General features: G+C 47.4%; 1 protein-coding gene across 2 annotated transcripts in view; it reads left to right on the top strand.

Moving 5' to 3' along the window:
* The window catches only part of LOC140403708 (uncharacterized), a 364,979-nt gene that overhangs the window by 197,374 nt on the left and 149,412 nt on the right, over positions 1-18,193 (top strand). For both annotated transcript variants that reach the window (XM_072491906.1, XM_072491971.1), the window contains exon 16: positions 348-481. In XM_072491906.1, the coding sequence (XP_072348007.1) occupies positions 348-481 (134 nt within the window). The remainder of the gene's footprint in view (positions 1-347; positions 482-18,193) is intronic.

Raw genomic sequence — 18,193 nt, 5'->3', positions numbered from 1 at the left:
CATAACGGTAAATATACTTTGTCCAAAAACCCAATAAAAAACATTTCTTTTTTTAAAAACTGAGTAAGCAAGTGTCAGTATAACATTAGTTGGCTCAACTACAATATCCTTAATGATCAAATTGCATCAAATTCATTGCCGAGGGTCACAAATGTGAAGTTGTACATCTTGGGCAAGGTACTTGAATGCAACTAGCATGAATCAACTTCTTCAGGAGAAAACTAGGGGAATTTTGATTTGAAGGGTTGCTGCAGAATTCATGAGTTTGACATCCAGTATTCCAACACAGTAATTTTGGTGCTTGAGTGTTGCTATTTTGAATAACTGTATTTGTATTGTTTAATTAGGAGGATGTGATCTAGAAAGCTTGGATCCACAGTGGTTCCGTCAGAAGATTTCAATCGTCAGTCAGGAACCTATGTTGTTTGCAACGTCAATAAAAAATAATATCACATATGGAAGAGAGGCGAATATGGAGGAGGTAAGCTTTTATATATTTGCTCAATTGTACAGTAAGGATTTCTACAGTTTGAAACATGCAGCAAAACATACAAAGGAATTAAGATTGGGTGTCTAAATTGTGGAAACGCTTGGCAAATCCTATATGACTGTTTGGACTTCCAAGATAGAAAACTTTACAATAAAAAGAACGAAGACTTGTAATTAGCATAGCACCTTTCACAGCCTCAGGAGATCCCAAAGCGCTTGACAGCCCCTATTCATTGAGTCTGAGCTGCCCTTAGCAGTAGTTATTTTTGGGTACAATTAAGTTAAGGTCATTAACTTTTATTGTCTCAGACTTTGAACTTTCTAGACAGGCAGCTATTCTGAATGAAAATGATGACCTGGAGGGAAAGGTGAGTGAGCTTCCAAGCTAAAAGAGGGTTTTGAAACTGAATTTTCAGTTTTGATTCCTGTTGTAACTGGGAAGATCTGCAGCTACATGACTTCATTTATACCCGTCATAATTTTTCAGCTTGAAAGCAGGAATCGGGAGAAACTGTTGACATTAACATGAATTCCATTTTAGGCTAGGACAATCATCAAGTGACACTGCCACTACTCTGACATCTCCAAGACACAGACGACACAGGCATGGTAGCAGAGTTGTTAGCACTGTTGCTTCACAGCGCCAGGAACCCGAGTTCGATTCCCGGATTGGGTCACTGTCTGTGCGGAGTCTGCACATTCTGCCCATGTCTGCGTGGGTTTCCTCCGGGGTGTTCCAGTTTCCTCACACAGTGCAAAGATGTGCAGCTAAGGTGGATTGGTCACGCTAAATTGCACCATAGTGTCCAAAGGTTAGGTGGAGTTACTGGGTAACGGGGATCGGGTGGAGGTGTGTGCTCTTTCAGGGGTCGGTGTAGACTCGATGGGCTGAAAGGCCTCCTTCTGCACTGTACATTCTGTGATTCAATTGCACTGCTAAGTTTACTAAGGAAAGAGAATAGTAAAAATTAAACCAATATATTAAAGGAATATTGGCTAATCTAATTTGCAGGTTTTTCAGTTTTTAACAAAGAGCTACAAGGAAGGACAGCAGAAGTTGAGGTTTTTTTACACTCGTTAAGAGAGAAAACTTTATTGTGGCGTTTAACCTGAACGCTGAAATACAGTTTAACATGAAGCCCAGATGGGTAATGGGATGAAACTCGGAAATGAAAATGTGAATAGACGGAACAGATATAACTTTGTGCAGACAGCAGTGAATGTTTGGAATAGACAGCGGAGGGTGGTATTTGATCTGATAATATCAGTAATTTTAAGGAGTTGAACATGCATTTGGTGAGAAAATCAGGTCAGAGCTACAACTAATGAAATGCCAGTACTGGCTTTGAACTCTTAAAGCACACCAGATGGGTCATAATGGTCTTTTGTTTTGATCCTGTAAATTCCTATGGTTCCAATTTTACTGTAAGGGCATGAATTTTTTAAAGTGAAAGTGAATAGACCACTGGGAACAATATTTTAATATCTCGCTCAGCTTCATGTTAAAGCAGTGTTGATGGGACTTTGGTGGAGGCCAACATAAGAGACGAACATAAGGTGGCTCCTGCTTGGGGATTTGGTTATTGGTCCTTTTTGCCCGTTTAACTGGTGCTGTTCGGGTGGAAAGGTGTTGAAGTTGGAGAGTTTGAGTTTCTCCTCCGGCGTGGGATGTCTGGAGGAACAAGTCGAGTAAGGGGTCCTCGTCTGACTTAGAAGGCCCCAACAAGTGTCCGACCCAGCAGCCCATGGTCGCGCCCCTGTGTCTTATCTCTTCTCTCTCTCCCTCCTCAGCCACAACACCGGTTCCATGATTTTTAAAAGCACAAGTGAACCGTGCCGTCGGGAACTCGGCCCATCAGAGGCGGAGAATCTCAGAGGCCCCGGAGAATACCGCGGTGGTCAGGCCCGCTAATGACTTGCAAGCGATGTTTTCTTTTTTTAAAATTTTTTAGTGTACCCAATTAATTTTTTCCAATTAAGGGGCAATTTAACGTGGCCAATCCACCTACCCTGTACATCTTTGGGTTGTGGGGGCAAAACCCACGCAAATACGGGGAGAATGTGCATACTCCACACGGTCAGTGACCCAGAGCCGGGATCGAATCTGGGACCTCGGCGCCGTGAGGCTGCAGGGCTAATCCACGGCGCCACCGTGCTGCCCTCACGATGTTTACTGTACGTGCATTCCGGAACGCATTGACGCCACTGTCGAAGTGATGGAGAATTGCGATTTGACGTCAAATCGGCGCCCGCCGCGATTTTGGTGTCGGAACCTGATCTCCGCCTAATCGCGTTTCGGCATCAGCCAACGGAGAATTCCATCCCATAGGTTTATACCGGCTGGGATGGATTTGTCGTACAAGATCTGGGAGAGGGAGGGAGCCGAGAGGTTTAGGGATTTCTTTGTGAAATGTAGGTTTGCTGGACTGGAGGAATTGGTGGAGAAGTTCCAACTCCCGGGAAGGAACGTTTTTAGGTATTTGCGGGTACTGAACTTTTTGGGAAAGGAACTCTCTTCATTTCCTCGGTTTCCGGCGGCGTCTCTAATGGATAAGGTGCTATCTTTTGACGAAATAGGGGAAGGGAGGATGCCAGATATATAGAACATAGAACGATACAGCGCGGTACAGGCGTTTCGGCCCAAGATGTTGCACCGAAACAAAAGCCATCTAACCTACACTATGCCATTATCATCCATATGTTTATCCAATAAACTTTTAAATGCCCTCAATGTTGGCGAGTTCACTACTATTGCAGGTAGGGCATTCCACGGCCTCACCATTCTTTGCGTAAAGAACCTACCTCTGACCTCTGTCCTATATCTATTACCCCTCAGTTTAAAGCTATGTCCCCTCGTGCCAGCCATTTCCATCCGCGGGAGAAGGCTCTCACTGTCCACCCTATCTAACCCCCTGATCATTTTGTATGCCTCTATTAAGTCTCCTCTTAACCTTCTTCTCTCCAACGAAAACAACCTCAAGTCCATCAGCCTTTCCTCATAAGATTTTCCCTCCATACCAGGCAACATCCTGGTAAATCTCCTCTGCACCCGCTCCAAAGCCTCCACGTCCTTCCTATAATGCGGTGACCAGAACTGTACGCAATACTCCAAATGCGGCCGTACCAGAGTTTTGTACAGCTGCAACATGACCTCCCGACTCCGGAACTCAATCCCTCTACCAATAAAGGCCAACACTCCATAGGCCTTCTTCACAACCCTATCAACCTGGGTGGCAACTTTCAGGGATCTATGTACATGGACACCTAGATCCCTCTGCTCATCCACACTTCCAAGAACTTTACCGTTAGCCAAATATTCCGCATTCCTGTTATTCCTTCCAAAGTGAATCACCTCACACTTCTCTACATTAAACTCCATTTGTCACCTCTCAGTCCAGATCTGCAGCTTATCTATGTCCCTCTGTAACCTGCTACATCCTTCCTCACTGTCAACAACACCACCGACTTTAGTGTCGTCTGCAAATTTACTCACCCACCCTTCTGCGCCTTCCTCTAGGTCATTGATAAAAATGACAAACAGCAACGGCCCCAGAACAGATCCTTGTGGTACGCCACTTGTAACTGAACTCCATTCTGAACATTTCCCATCAACCACCACCCTCTGTCTTCTTTCAGCTAGCCAATTTCTGATCCACATCTCTAAATCACCCTCAATTCCCAGCCTCCGTATTTTCTGCAATAGCCTACCGTGGGGAACCTGATCAAACGCTTTACTGAAATCCATATACACCACATCAACTGCTCTACCCACATCTACCTGTTCAGTCACCTTCTCAAAGAACTCGATAAGGTTTGTGAGGCATGACCTACCCTTCACAAAGCCATGCTGACTATCCCTGATCATATTATTCCTATCTAGATGATTATAAATCTTGTCTCTTATAATCCCCTCCAAGACTTTACCCACAATAGACGTGAGGCTCACCGGTCTATAGTTGCCGGGGTTGTCTCTACTCCCCTTTTTGAACAAAGGGACCACATTTGCTGTCCTCCAGTCCTCTGGCACTATTCCTGTAGCCAATGATGACATAAAAATCAAAGCCAAAGGCCCAGCAATCTCTTCCCTGGCTTCCCAGAGAATCCTCGGATAAATCCCATCAGGCCCCGGGGACTTATCTATTTTCAGCCTGTCCAGAATTGCCAACACCTCTTCCCTACGTACCTCAATGCCATCTATTCTAATAGCCTGGGTCTCAGCATTCTCCTCCACAACATTATCTTTTTCCTGAGTGAATACTGACGAAAAATATTCATTTAGTATCTCGCCTATCTCTTCAGACTCCACGCACAACTTCCCATCCCTGTCCTTGACTGGTCCTACTCTTTCCCTAATCATTCGCTTATTCCTGACATACCTATAGAAAGCTTTTGGGTTTTCCTTGATCCTACCTGCCAAATACTTCTCATGTCCCCTCCTTGCTCGTCTTAGCTCTCTCTTTAGATCCTTCCTCGCTACCTTGTAACTATCCATCGCCCCAACTGAAACTTCACCCCTCATCTTCACATAGGCCTCCTTCTTCCTCTTAACAAGAGATTCCACTTCTTTGGTAAACCACGGTTCCCTCGCTCTAAGCCTTCCTCCCTGCCTGACCGGTACGTACTTATCAAGAACACGCAGTAGCTGATTCTTGAACAAGCTCCGCTTATCCAGTGTGCCCAACACTTGCAGTCTACTTCTCCAACCTATCCCCCCCAAGTCACGTCTAATGGCATCATAATTGTCCTTTCCCCAGCTATAACTCTTGCCCTGTGGTGTATACTTATCCCTTTCCATCCCTAGCGTAAACGTCACCGAATTGTGGTCACTGTCCCCAAAGTGCTCTCCTACCTCCAAATCCAACACCTGGCCAGGTTCATTACCCAAAACCAAATCCAACGTGGCCTCGCCTCTTGTTGGCCTGTCAACATATTGTGTCAGGAAACCCTCCTGCACACACTGTACAAAAAATGACCCATCTAATGTACTCGAACTATATCTTTTCCAGTCAATATTTGGAAAGTTAAAGTCTCCCATAATAACTACCCTGTTACTTTCGCTCTTATCCAGGATCATCCTCGCCATCCTTTCCTCTACATCCCTAGAACTATTTGGAGGCCTATAGAAAACTCCCAACAGGGTGACCTCTCCTTTCCTGTTTCTAACCTCAGCCCATACTTCCTCGGAAAATGAGTCCCCATCTAGCATCCTCTCCGCCACCGTAATACTGCTCTTGACTAGCAGCGCCACACCTCCCCCTCTTTTGCCTCCTTCTCTGAGCTTACTAAAACACCTAAACCCCGGGACCTGCAACATCCATTCCTGTCCCTGCTCTATCCATGTCTCCGAAATGGCCACAACATCGAAGTCCCAGGTACCAACCCATGCTGCCAGTTCCCCTACCTTGTTTCGTATACTCCTGGCATTGAAGTAGACACACTTCAAACCACCTACCTGCACACTGGCCCCCTCCTGCGACGTCAAATCTGTGCTCCTGACCTCTATACTCTCATTCTCCTGTACCCTAAAACTACAATCCAGGTTCCCATGCCCCTGCTGCATTAGTTTAAACCCCCCCCAGAGAGCACTAACAAATCTCCCCCCCAGGATATTTGTGCCCCTCAGGTTCAGATGTAGACCATCCTGTCTGTAGAGGTCCCACCTTCCCCAGAAAGAGCCCCAGTTATCCAGAAATCTGAAATATATATGGGCAGTTGATGGAGAGGGTAGGGGTTCACTGGAGGAAGTAAAGGGAAAATGGGAGGAAGAGTTGGGTTTTGCTTTTGAGGGGAGGGGCGGTGTGGTGTGAGGTGCTGCATAGGGTCACTTCTACCTCCTCATGGGCAAGACTGAGTTTGATTCAGTTTAAAGTGGCACATAAGGCGCATATGACCAGGCCACGTATGAGTGAGTTCTTTCCGGGTGTAGAGGATAGATGCGAGTGTTGCTCGAAGGGTCCGGCGAACCACTCGCTTATGTTCTAGACTTGCCCTAAGTTGGTTAACTTTTGGGCTTCCTTCTTCGAGACAATGTCGGAGATTCTGGAAGTTACAGTGGAGCCGTGCCCATTGGTGGCGATCTTCGGACTGTCGGACTTGCTAGAGCTGCAGGAGGGAAAGAAGACCCATGTCATGGCCTTCGCCTCTCTAATATCCAGGAGATGAATCCTGCCCGGATGGAGGGCATCAGCATGGTTGGGAGATTTGTCGGAATTCCTACATTTGGAAAAGATAAAGTATGCCATAATGGGATTGGAGGAGGGGTTTTACTCTCGATGGTTGCCATTCGTTACCTTCTTTAAGGAGCTGGATGTCATCAGCAACTGGGGGGTGGGGGGGGAGAAAGGGTGGGGCTGGGGGAAGAGGTCCTGGGCATTTACGGGAAAGGTGGAGCTGGGGTGGGGATTTATAAAAGTTTGGATGTTTCTGCTTGACCATTTTGTATGTTATAAATTGAAAATTTCTGAATAAAAATATATATTTTTTAAAAAGTGTTGTTGCCTAATTCACCATTTCTTATTGCATAATTTCTAAGTGCTGTAAAGTATACCGTCCAAAGTGATCTGAATATCTGACGCAGCTGTTGATTATGCATGATCTATTGTAAGCATTTTTTAAAAACTTGCAATGATTATTGAATTCCAAACATACAGTGATGGACAGAAAAAGACCTACTTATCCATCCAGCCTTTTCCCCACAACTCCACAACTCGATGAATCACAATTTATACATTCTCCACCCTAACCAAAAGCTATGTAATCACCCAAGAAAAGACAAGATACAAGATAAAACGCAGAGTATTGTTGGGGGAGGAGTGGGGTGATTGTTCCTGGAAAATTCCTAACTGATGTCCCTGGGCGACCAAACCTGGTCCAGGAGGCCAGTCCGGCCCGAATTAATGTTTTACAGTACCTACCGTTTTGTGCAATGTTATTCCCACGTGTCGATGGGTAAAAATTGGCTCTCAGAACTTACCACTCCAGGTCTGGCTGTAACAAGGGTAGTTGTGAAATTAGCATGGATGTGCTTTGCCAATACAGCCAGAGTCACACCATGTAAACTTTCAGATTATAAAGAATTAATCAGAGAGGCTTTGAGTTTAAATCAAAGAATGAGAAAAGTTCATTGATCCGACTTCTCGAATTTAAACAAAAGTCGTAACCGTCTTCCATACAACGCACACATTGCTTGAGCTCCACATACACTATTGCACACGACACAATGCAAATTTTTTTTAATAGGAAATAATACATCAATGGAATATACGGTTAATTGTCCTTTGGCTGGTCTTGATGGGCTGATTCCATTTGGTAGACATTGGGCAGGATTCTCCGTTGGCTGACGGCGAAATCGCAAAACGCAATTGGGCAGACATTAGGTTTCGATGCACTGGGCGCCGATTTGACGCTAAATCTCAACTCTCCGTCACCTTGACAGCAGCATCAATGTGGTTCGGAACGCTCGTACAGTAAACACCGTTTGCATGTCATTAACGGGCCCGACCCAGTATTCCCCGGGGCCTCCGCGATGCTCTGCCTCCGATGGGCCGAGTTCCCGACGGCGCGTTTCACTTGTGCTTTTAATAATCATAAAACCAGCGCCATGGCTGCTGGGGGGTTGGGGGTATGGAAAATGTCTAACATCACCATAGTTTGCTGACAGTTATGCCACTGACCGGGGGGAGTAGCGGGGGATGGCCAGGATGTAGGCTGTGGGATCGGGGTGGACGGCCACGGAACACCATTGCCGCAGCCAGCAAGGCAGCCATGTAGCTGCACCTGCCGCTAACAGCCTGCTGTGAACTTCGGGCCACGGGTCGTATAGGTGTCTCCCCAGGTCACCCCCCCTCGGTGCCCTCTGGCCCCTGCCGACCCATCAGCTGTTTGGGTGCAATCTAGCACAACCAGTGCCATCTTGTTGGCTGGGATGAGTATATGCGGAGATTGTAATGTGTATATGCGACTGCAGCTTGTCAGCCTCCCAAGTGTCAATCACGTACCCAGCGAATCCCACACCATTTTCCATTGGAATCTATTGTGTTCCACGTGGTTCCAGTACTAGTCCCTCCACAGTTGCTGAATCAATCTAGGTTCGGCACCAGTTTTGCTGTTGTGAAGGTCCACGAATTCGAAGGGCAGCAGGGTGGTGCAGTGGGTTAGCTCTGTTGCCTCACGGCGCCGAGGTGCCAGGTTAGATCCTGGCTCTGGGTCACTGTCTGTGTGGAGTTTGCACATTCTCCCTGTGTTTGCGTGATGTGCAGGCTAGGTGGATTGGCCACGCTAAATTGCCCCTTAATTGGACAAAATGAATTGGGTACTCTAAATATTTTTTTTTAAAGTTAAAGTCCACGAATTCTGCATCGGCACAATATTTAGTCTCAGAAACGGAAAGTCACGCCCGTTTTGTTTCAAAGTGTTCCTGTGTATAGCTGGATGGAGCAGATTTAATCCCCGTAAAATCATGGTTTGCATTTGATTCCCCATCCCGGGATGGCTACCCTGCAATACCTGTGCTCAATACTTCTGAGATAGATACCCGTCTCTTGAGGCCTTTCAGTAAATCATTTTAGTCTCTGCTCTGACTTGGTAAGAACAATTGTTAAAAAGCCATGCTGGCTTTATATTCCTGAGGAATTTGATTAACTTGCCTGCTGTAGTCATTTTGTTGTGGAATAGGTAATTACAGTTTTTGATAGGCTTGGGTCACCGTCTGCACGGAGTCTGCACGTTCTCCTGTGTCTGCGAGGGTTTCTTCCGGGTGCTCCGTTTCTTCCCACAGTCCAAAGATGTGCAGGTTAGGCGAATTGGCTATGCTAAATTTCCCTTAGTGTCCAAAAAGTTTAGGTGGGGTTACAGGGATAAGTTGGTAAATTGGAAGTGTGGGCTTACATGGGGTGCTCTTTCCAAGACTTGATGGGCCTAATGGCCTCCTTCTGCATTTAAATTCTATTATTCTATGTCTCACCTGCAACATTTGAAGAATAATAATGTAAAGGTCAACAGGAGAAAAGGTCTATCACACTCCGTGCAGTTGGGGTGTGTGGGAGTACTTTGTGGTTTGAGGGTTTGTACCTTTTCATCCCACTTTGGGGTGGGGTGGAATGTAAGTTGTATATTCGGCTGACTACATTCTTTCCAATTCCTCAATGCGATTACAGTTTAGTAAAAATTCAGCCAGAAAAGAGGCTTTAAGAGTTGATTCTTTTCTTTACATCCTCGTAACAGCATGGGGATTTTTTGTCTCCAGCCAGAAGCAACTCCAGCCCTCACTTGAAGGAATTTAGTGAATTGGCATTGATCACACAAGCCTACCACTTGTTCAACAGGCCCACTACTGTCTGGGGAAAAGAAACACCTTCTGACATCTAACATTGCTCTAATCTGCCTATATTAGCTGCCTGGTGTCAGATGAATATCTTATTTCCCCAACCACTTTGCTAACTTATGGTTTGGAAATTAGCCCAATGGTTGAACGACAGCTATCCTTAAAATCCTACACCACTGGAGCCACGATTCAATGTAACAGCAGATTCTGCTGGTGAGGTGGCAGTGTTTGTATGTTTTCTGACTTTCTAAAAAGTTTTTGGAGCCTGCTATAAGAAGTAATGAAAGATTTGGGGAGCAGGAGACCTTTAAATTTGTTGCGGAGATTGATTTCCTGTTAATGCCAAAACCTTACAGCCGATTGACATCCCAGCCCAACTCCTTATTGGACACTGAGACCCTCTTCATACTGCTATTGGCCGCCTTCCTGTCGGACGGCTACTAAGTGGTCATTTGAGCTGAGACGGGGGGTGGGTGGAGCATAAACAAGCAGATCCCAGCTCATTAATGCAAAAGATGAGGCTGAAATATTTGCAACAATCATAGAGTCATAGAATTTACAGTGCAGGCGGAGGCCGTTTGGCCTAACTAGTCTACTCCAGCCCCGAAAGAGCACCCTACCTAAGCCCACACCTCCACCCTATCCCCATAACCCAGCAACCCCACCTAATCTTTGGACACTACGGGGCAATTTAGCGTGACCAATCTACCTATCTGCACATCTTTGGAATGTGGGGAGGAAACCGGAGCACTCAGAGGAAACCCAGCAGACACGGGAGAGCGTGCAGACTCCGCACAGACAGTGACCCAAGGCAGGAATCGAACCTGGGACCCTGCCGCTGTGAAGCAACAGTGCTAACTTGTGCTACCATGCTGTCCACGATATTCAGCCAGAAGGACCGAGTGGATGATCCATCTCAGCCTTTTCCTGAGGTCCCCAGTATCACGGATATCAGTTCAGCCAATTTGATTTACTCCATATGATATCAAGAAATGTCTGAAGGCACTGGATACTGCAAAGGCTATGGGCTCTGTCACCATTCCATCAACAGTACTGAAGACCGGTGCTCCAGAAAGAACTGTGCCCCTAGCCAAGCTCTTCCAGTACAGCTACAGTACTGGCATCTATCCAGCAATGCGGAGAACTGTCCGGGTCGTTCCTGTCCAAATAAAGCAGGACAAATCCAATCTAGCTAAACACTGCCCCATCAGTGTACTCTCCATCATCAGCAAAGTGATGGAGTGGTCATTGACAGTGCTATTAAGAGGCACTTACTCACTGACGCTGAATTTGGATTCCGCCACAGACACTTCGCACCTGACCTCTCATTACAGCCTTAGTCCAAACATGTAGGGGAAAAAAGAGCTGAATTCCAGAGGTTAGGTGAGAGTGACTGCCCTTCAGGCAGCTTTTGACCGAGTGGATCATCAAAGATGATTTGCAACTCCCGAGATACTGAAGCGGTCCCTGCCCATATGCTGCAAAATGTGGACAACATTCTGGCTTGGGCTGATAAGTAATGAGCAATATTCGTGCCACCCAAGCACCAGGCAGTGACCATCTCCAACAAGAGAGAACCCAACCATCTCCCTTTGACATGGTGTGCATTACCATCACCGAATTCCCCCAGAATCAACATCCTGTGGGGTTACCATTGACCAGAAACTGAACTGGACTAGCCATGTAAATAATGTGGCTACAAGAGCACGTCAAGAGGCTGGGAGTTCTGTAGCAAGTAACTCGCCTTCTGATTCCTGAAAGCCTGTCCACCATCCACAAGGCACAAGTGTGGAGTTTGATGGAATACTCTCCATTGGTCTGGATGAGTGCAACAACTCCAGCAATACTCGAAAAGCTCAACACCACCCAGGTCAGGCAGCCCACTTGACTGGAACGCCATCTATCACCGCCAACCTCCACAACCGATGCACAATTGATCAGACCAGTGATGACTTAATTTAACATCACAGAACCAAATTGTTTTGAATTTTTCCTATTCAGGGGCAATTTGGCATGGCCGATCCACCTGGCCTGCACAACTTTGGGTTGTGGGGGTGAGACTCATGCAGACACGGGGAGAATGTGCAAACTGCACATGGAGAGTGACCCGGGGCTGGAATCAAACCTCGGTCCTCGGCGGCTTGAGGTAGCAGTGCTAACCACTGTGCCACCCAGAACCAAATTGTTTTAATGTTGAGTAAGATTTTGTAAGTTTTTTTGCTTTCCATGTTGGGTTGTATATAGTACATTTTCTTGTTTGTTTTTGGTGCTCAACAGTTAGGGTTTGAATCTTATTTCGAAGTGTCATTTTGGACAAGTTTGGCAGGCTGTTTCATGCTGGCTTTTTGGTTGAAGTCCAGAGCGCTATTCAACCACACATTATTGGGGGACCTTGGGGAATTTCTCCCTGGTTATGCCAACAGAAATGTTTTAATCTCTTGAGGAGCTGAACTCGCTGGCCAGACTGGCTCCTCAGAGATTGGGCCAGGTTACAGCAAATAATCACCCCGGGAAACATACTTACCAACAATCAACTATATAGTCTATACAGATATTTCCCCCTCTCCCTACTCCCACCCCCCTGCGATAAGCAGCTCCTCAAACACAGGTCACAAACATCCCCCACCTTTCCTCAACCCCCCCCCCTGCGGAGCCCCTTAACTCATACTTTATCTTCTCCAACCGCAGGAAGTTGTACAGGTCACCCAACCATGCCGCTACCCCCGGTGGCGATGCCGACCACCACTCCAGCAAAATTCGGCGCCGTGCAATCAGAGAGGCGAAGGCCACGATATCAACCTTCCTCCTCTCCTCTCATCAGCCTGAGCTCCGGCTTCTCTGAAACCCAAAATATCGCCGCCACCAAAGGGTCCGGGCCCACCTCCTCCACTATCCTGGCTGAGACCGCGAACACTCCCACCCAGAATCTTCCCAATTGTTTGCAACTCCAAAACATGTGCACGTGATTCGCTGGTCCCCGCCCACACCTCTCAGACTCATCTTCTACCCCCTGAAAGAAGCCATTCATTCTCGCCCAAGTCATATGCACCCTGTGCACCACCTTAACCCGTACCAGACTCATCCTTGCACAAGAGAAGGTCTCGTTTACCCTTCGCACTTCTTCACCCCATACTCCCCAATTGATCTCCCCTCCCAACTCCGCTTCCCATTTCTCCCTGATCTTCACCACCCGCTCACCTCCCTGCTTCCCATATCCCCAATTCTTCCCTCCCCTTCCACATGCGGAAGCAGCAGTCACTCCAGCAGGATGTATCCCGGCAACCTCAGGAACCCCCTCCACACCTTTCAGGTAAAGTCCCTAACCTGCAGATTCCTGAACTCACTCCCCCTCGGCAACTCTACCCTCTCCCTTAGCTCCTCCAGACCGGCGAACCCTTCCTCCAAATACATATTCCTCACCTTGACCACTCCCACTTCCCTCCACCTCCTGTATACATTATCCATCCCCCTAGCTCAAACCCATGATTCTCGCACAGCGGCGTTAGCACCGACATCCCTTCCATCCTAAAATGCCTCCTCAGCTAATTCCATATCTTCACCGTGGATTGCACCACTGGGCTCCCTGAATACCTACACGGAGCCATTGGCAATGCTGCCGTCACCATAGCCCTCAAACTAGACTCCTTATATCCTAACCAACTCTACCCCTTCTCCTTCCCACCACCGCCCCACCTTGTCCACATTCGCCGCCCAATAATAATGAAGCAAGTTCGGCAACTCCAACGCTCCCTGCTGCCTCTGCCTCTGTAGCAGGGTCCACCGGGCCACCATTTTGAAAGAGTGCCCAGATCTCTAAGTGAGCTTGCAGGTCCCCCATAACCCCCCATTCATGGGCAATGTTATCCCCACACACATGGGCATTACCCCACACCTCCCAAGTACCCCACCAAGGGGTTGCTGAGACCCCCCCCCCCCCATTCATGCCCCCACCCTTTCAGGAACCCCGTCCTTAACCGCCCCACCACCAATCTTTGAGGTATCTTCATAGCTGCCCCCCCCCCTTCCCTTCATACCCTACTCATCCCCCTCTTTCATGGACATGGCCCCCTCAGGCCCAGACCTTTCACTGTGCCAGCCTGGCAGTTCCACTGGGCACCTCCACAGTGCTAGGGTGGCGGTGCCCAGGTGCCAGAGGGAGACCAGGGTGCCACTCTGCCCTGGCCCCAACCACCCAAGGGTCTCCAGTGGAAGCCCCCTAATGCCATTATGCTTGGCCCATGTTTGTACTGAACGACGTTCGGTCGAGGCTTCGTTGGGGAGGCTGTTAGTTCTCGCGCGTCGGGAGAATCCGGCGAGTCTGGATCTCTCGCGAGATTCGCGAGATTCAATGACCTCGTCATGTCACCAAGTCGAGTGCGGCGAGTCTGTAAATACCGCCCCATGGTTTTTCCATGTTGGCATATTTGTCTTTTTTTTCTTTTAAATTTAGAGTACCCAATTACTTTTGTCCAATTAAGGGACAATTTAATGTGGCCAATCGACATACCTTGCACATCTTTGGGTTGTGGGGGTGAGATTGTCTGGAGACTTGGGCGGAGAGATGGCAGATGGAGTTTAATCTGGACAAATGTGAGGTAATGCATTTTGGAAGGGCTAATGCAGGTAGGGAATATACAGTGAATGGTAGAACCCTCAAGAGTATTGAAAGTCAAAGAGATCTAGGAGTACAGGTCCACAGGTCATTGAAAGGGGCAACACAGGTGGAGAAGGTAGTCAAGAAGGCATACGGCATGCTTGCCTTCATTGGCCGGGGCATTGAGTATAAGAATTGGCAAGTCATGTTGCAGCTGTATAGAACCTTAGTTAGGCCACACTTGGAGTATAGTGTTCAATTCTGGTCGCCACACTACCAGAATGATGTGGAGGCTTTAGAGAGGGTGCAGAAGAGATTTACCAGAATGTTGCCTGGTATGGAGGGCATAAGCTATGAGGAGCGATTGAATAAACTCGGTTTGTTCTCACTGGAACGAAGGAGGTTGAGGGGCGACCTGATAGAGGTATACAAAATTATGAGGGGCATAGACAGAGTGGATAGTCAGAGGCTTTTCCCCAGGGTAGAGGGGTCAATTACTAGGGGGCATAGGTTTAAGGTGAGAGGGGCAAAGTTTAGAGTAGATGTACGAGGCAAGTTTTTTACGCAGAGGGTAGTGGGTGCCTGGAACTCACTACCGGAGGAGGTAGTGGAAGCAGGGACGATAGGGACCTTTAAGGGGCATCTTGACAAATATATGAATAGGATGGGAATAGAAGGATACGGACCCAGGAAGTGTAGAAGATTGTAGTTTAGTCGGGCAGTATGGTCGGCACGGGCTTGGAGGGCCGAAGGGCCTGTTCCTGTGCTGTACATTTCTTTGTTCTTTGTTTGTTCTTTGAGATCCACACAGTCACGGTGACAATGTGCAAACTCCACACGGATAGTGACCCGGGGCCGGTCGCTGGAGAAACGTGTCCCGGCGGCATGGCAGGAATTTCCCGCGTCACCGGCAATTCTCCAACACGGCGCGGACTCGGAGAATTCCGGCCTTAATATTCTAACTAAACATGTGACTTCATTCTCCATCAAAAACTTCAAAATGCCTTACAAACAATTTTGTCTTTTTTGAACAGTGATTTTAATTCGCAATCTTAGAGCTTTGCAGAGCCAATGATTGGGATGTACGTTTTCTGACTTTACTGTGATTAAATGCATAACTCTGGAACATGGGGCGACGGGTCGGAGAATCGCCGGGGGCTGGCGTGAATCCCGAAGTCTCCGGCACCGGATATTCGGCGGGGGCGGGAATCGCGCCGCGCCGGTTGGCGGGCCCCCCCGCTCGATTCTCCGGCCCGGATGGGCCGAAGTCCCGCCGATAAATTGCCTGTCCCGCCGGCGTAAATTAAATCACCTACCTTACCAGCGGGACAAGGCGGCGTGGGCAGGCTCCGGGGTCCTGGGGGGGGCGCGGGGCGATCTGGCCCCAGGGGGTGCCCCCACGGTGGCCTGGCCCGCAATCGGGGCCCACCGATCCGCGGGCGGGCCTGTGCCGTGGGGGCACTCTTTCCCTTCCGCCTCCGCCACGGTCTCCACCATGGCGGAGGTGGAAGAGACTCCCTCCACTGCGCATGCGGAAGAAACTGTCAGCGGCCGCTGACGCTCCCGCGCATGCGCCGCCCGGAGATGTCATTTCCACGCCAGCTGGCGGGGCAACAAAGGCCGTTTCCGCCAGCTGGCGGGGCGGAAATTCCTCCGGCGTCGGCCTAGCCCCTCAATGTTGGGGCTCGGCCTCCAAAGATGCGGAGCATTCCGCACCTTTGGGGCGGCGCGATGCCCGTCTGATTGGCGCCGTTTTGGGCGCCAGTCGGCGGACATCGCTCCGTTTCCGGAGAATTTCTCCCATGGACTGTGGGCCTCCAATTTTCTGATTTTTGCTTACTGAAGATGAGAAGATTTTTTTTTAAGAATCTTATCTTGATATGTACTTCAGGATGCACAACACCCTGACTTAAACATTTAATGCTGTTCCTTCATTGCAAGGGTCAAAATCCTGGAACTCAGGACAGCACGGTGACGCAGTGGGTTAGCCCTGCTGCCTCATGGCGCCGAGGTCCCAGTTTTGATCCCGGCTCTGGGTCACTGTCTGTGTGGAGTTTGCACATTCTCCCCATGTTTGCGTGGGTTTCGCCCCCACAACCCAAAGATGTGCAGGCTAGGTGGATTGACCACTCTAAATTGCCCGTTAATTGGAAAAAATTAATTGGGTTCTCTAAACTTAAAACAAAAAATCCTGGAACTCCCTATCTAACAGCACTATGGGAATACCTTCACAACACCAACTGCAACGGTTCAAGTTGAAGGCTCATTACTAGCTTCTCAAAGGAAATTGACAATAAATACAAATTTTTCCAACAACTCCCGCGTCCCTGAAATTTAAATCAATTTTGTAATGAAAATATTTCTATGCATTTAATTTATTTTATTAAATTATTTTTCGCTGGTATGAATTGTTTATGAATGCTTTTAAGATGTTATTGGAAGAATGGATGAAAGATGTGATTGTTATCTCAGTTAATATCATGGTTCACAGTGTTGAGGAATTTTCTTTCTGATGCTTGTATCATTCCAGTAAGATGAAAGAATGTAAAGGTTTCTTTTAGTAATAAATTACTCATTGATTCGGATGAAGGAATGACCTGTCAACCACTGACCTGGCCTGTCTTGAGTGGTGATGAAGCAGCACTGAAACACACAATTATACAGATCGTAGTGACCTTCTGTTATCTAAGATTTTTCTTTGAGTTTTACTTTACAATAGATCTCTAATAGTTGCAGGGAAACTTGTTCAGTTTCTTATGCCTGTTCTTCCTAGGGATCAAACAGTAACAATGTATCAAGTTGAATATTTTGAGCTAACGAAACTGAAAATGATGAACAAGACAAACTGACTAATGCCACTATTTGTCACCTTGAGGCTTTACTTCAAATACAGCCAATAGATTTTTTGGGATAAGCTGTTCCATTTATGCCATTTGCAAGCATTTGGACAGTGTCCACCCGGCACATATGAACAAAATGTAACCTGCACTGTTGGAAAACCATTGTTAGAACTGAATATGATTCACACAGCATTCATATGATAGCAATGAATGAGCTTGAATTCTGCCAAGATCAGTCTTGTTCTTCCTTTGCGTATCTTGTAAATGTTTTCATGCAACAATTAAGATTCTGTAAAATTTGCTCACATTCTCATTTCATCTTTGAAATTGGTTTACTAATTGACTAAAGTATATGCTACCATTTATGACATTTTGTTTTCTAATTCCTTTCTGCTTGGACAATTGTTTCCAGACACTTTGTTTTTAAAATAATCTGATTGGAATCTGTAGATTTTAAAACGTGGAGAAAATTCTTTACATGTGTTTAATCCTAAATGTCAATTTGACATCTGGAAAGAATGCGTCTTTAAACTTGAATTAATAATATGGACAGGTAGTTAACTAAAACTGATTAATTCTGACTTTTTAAACAAAGATTTTAAGCTGTTGATGTAAACGTTATAGGCCTTTTACTTCTCCTCAACGTGTTTACTCTTATCAGGTTTAACTGTTGTGTGTACATGTCTGAGCACCCCTGACTCACCCAACCCAAAATCCTTGGCCGGGATTCTGCGAAATCCCAGCCAAGTGTTGACGCCAACGTAAACAACGGAGTGGTGCACGTCGGCGTCACCTGGCCTCCTGGCCCAGCGATTCAGTGGCCTTCAGGGGGCCAGCACGGCGCCAGAGTGCTGCACGCTGCTCCGGCGCCGATACGCGGCCCTGTACTGCCGGTGCGGGTCTGCGCATGCGCGCGATTTCCATATCCGCACTGGTGGCCATCTCCGC

The sequence above is a fragment of the Scyliorhinus torazame genome, chromosome 1 (genome assembly GCF_047496885.1).
Source record: "Scyliorhinus torazame isolate Kashiwa2021f chromosome 1, sScyTor2.1, whole genome shotgun sequence".
NCBI classification, from domain to species: Eukaryota; Metazoa; Chordata; class Chondrichthyes; order Carcharhiniformes; family Scyliorhinidae; genus Scyliorhinus; species Scyliorhinus torazame.
Note: the sequence above shows the minus strand (reverse complement) of the source record. Positions and strands in the feature narration are given on the sequence as shown.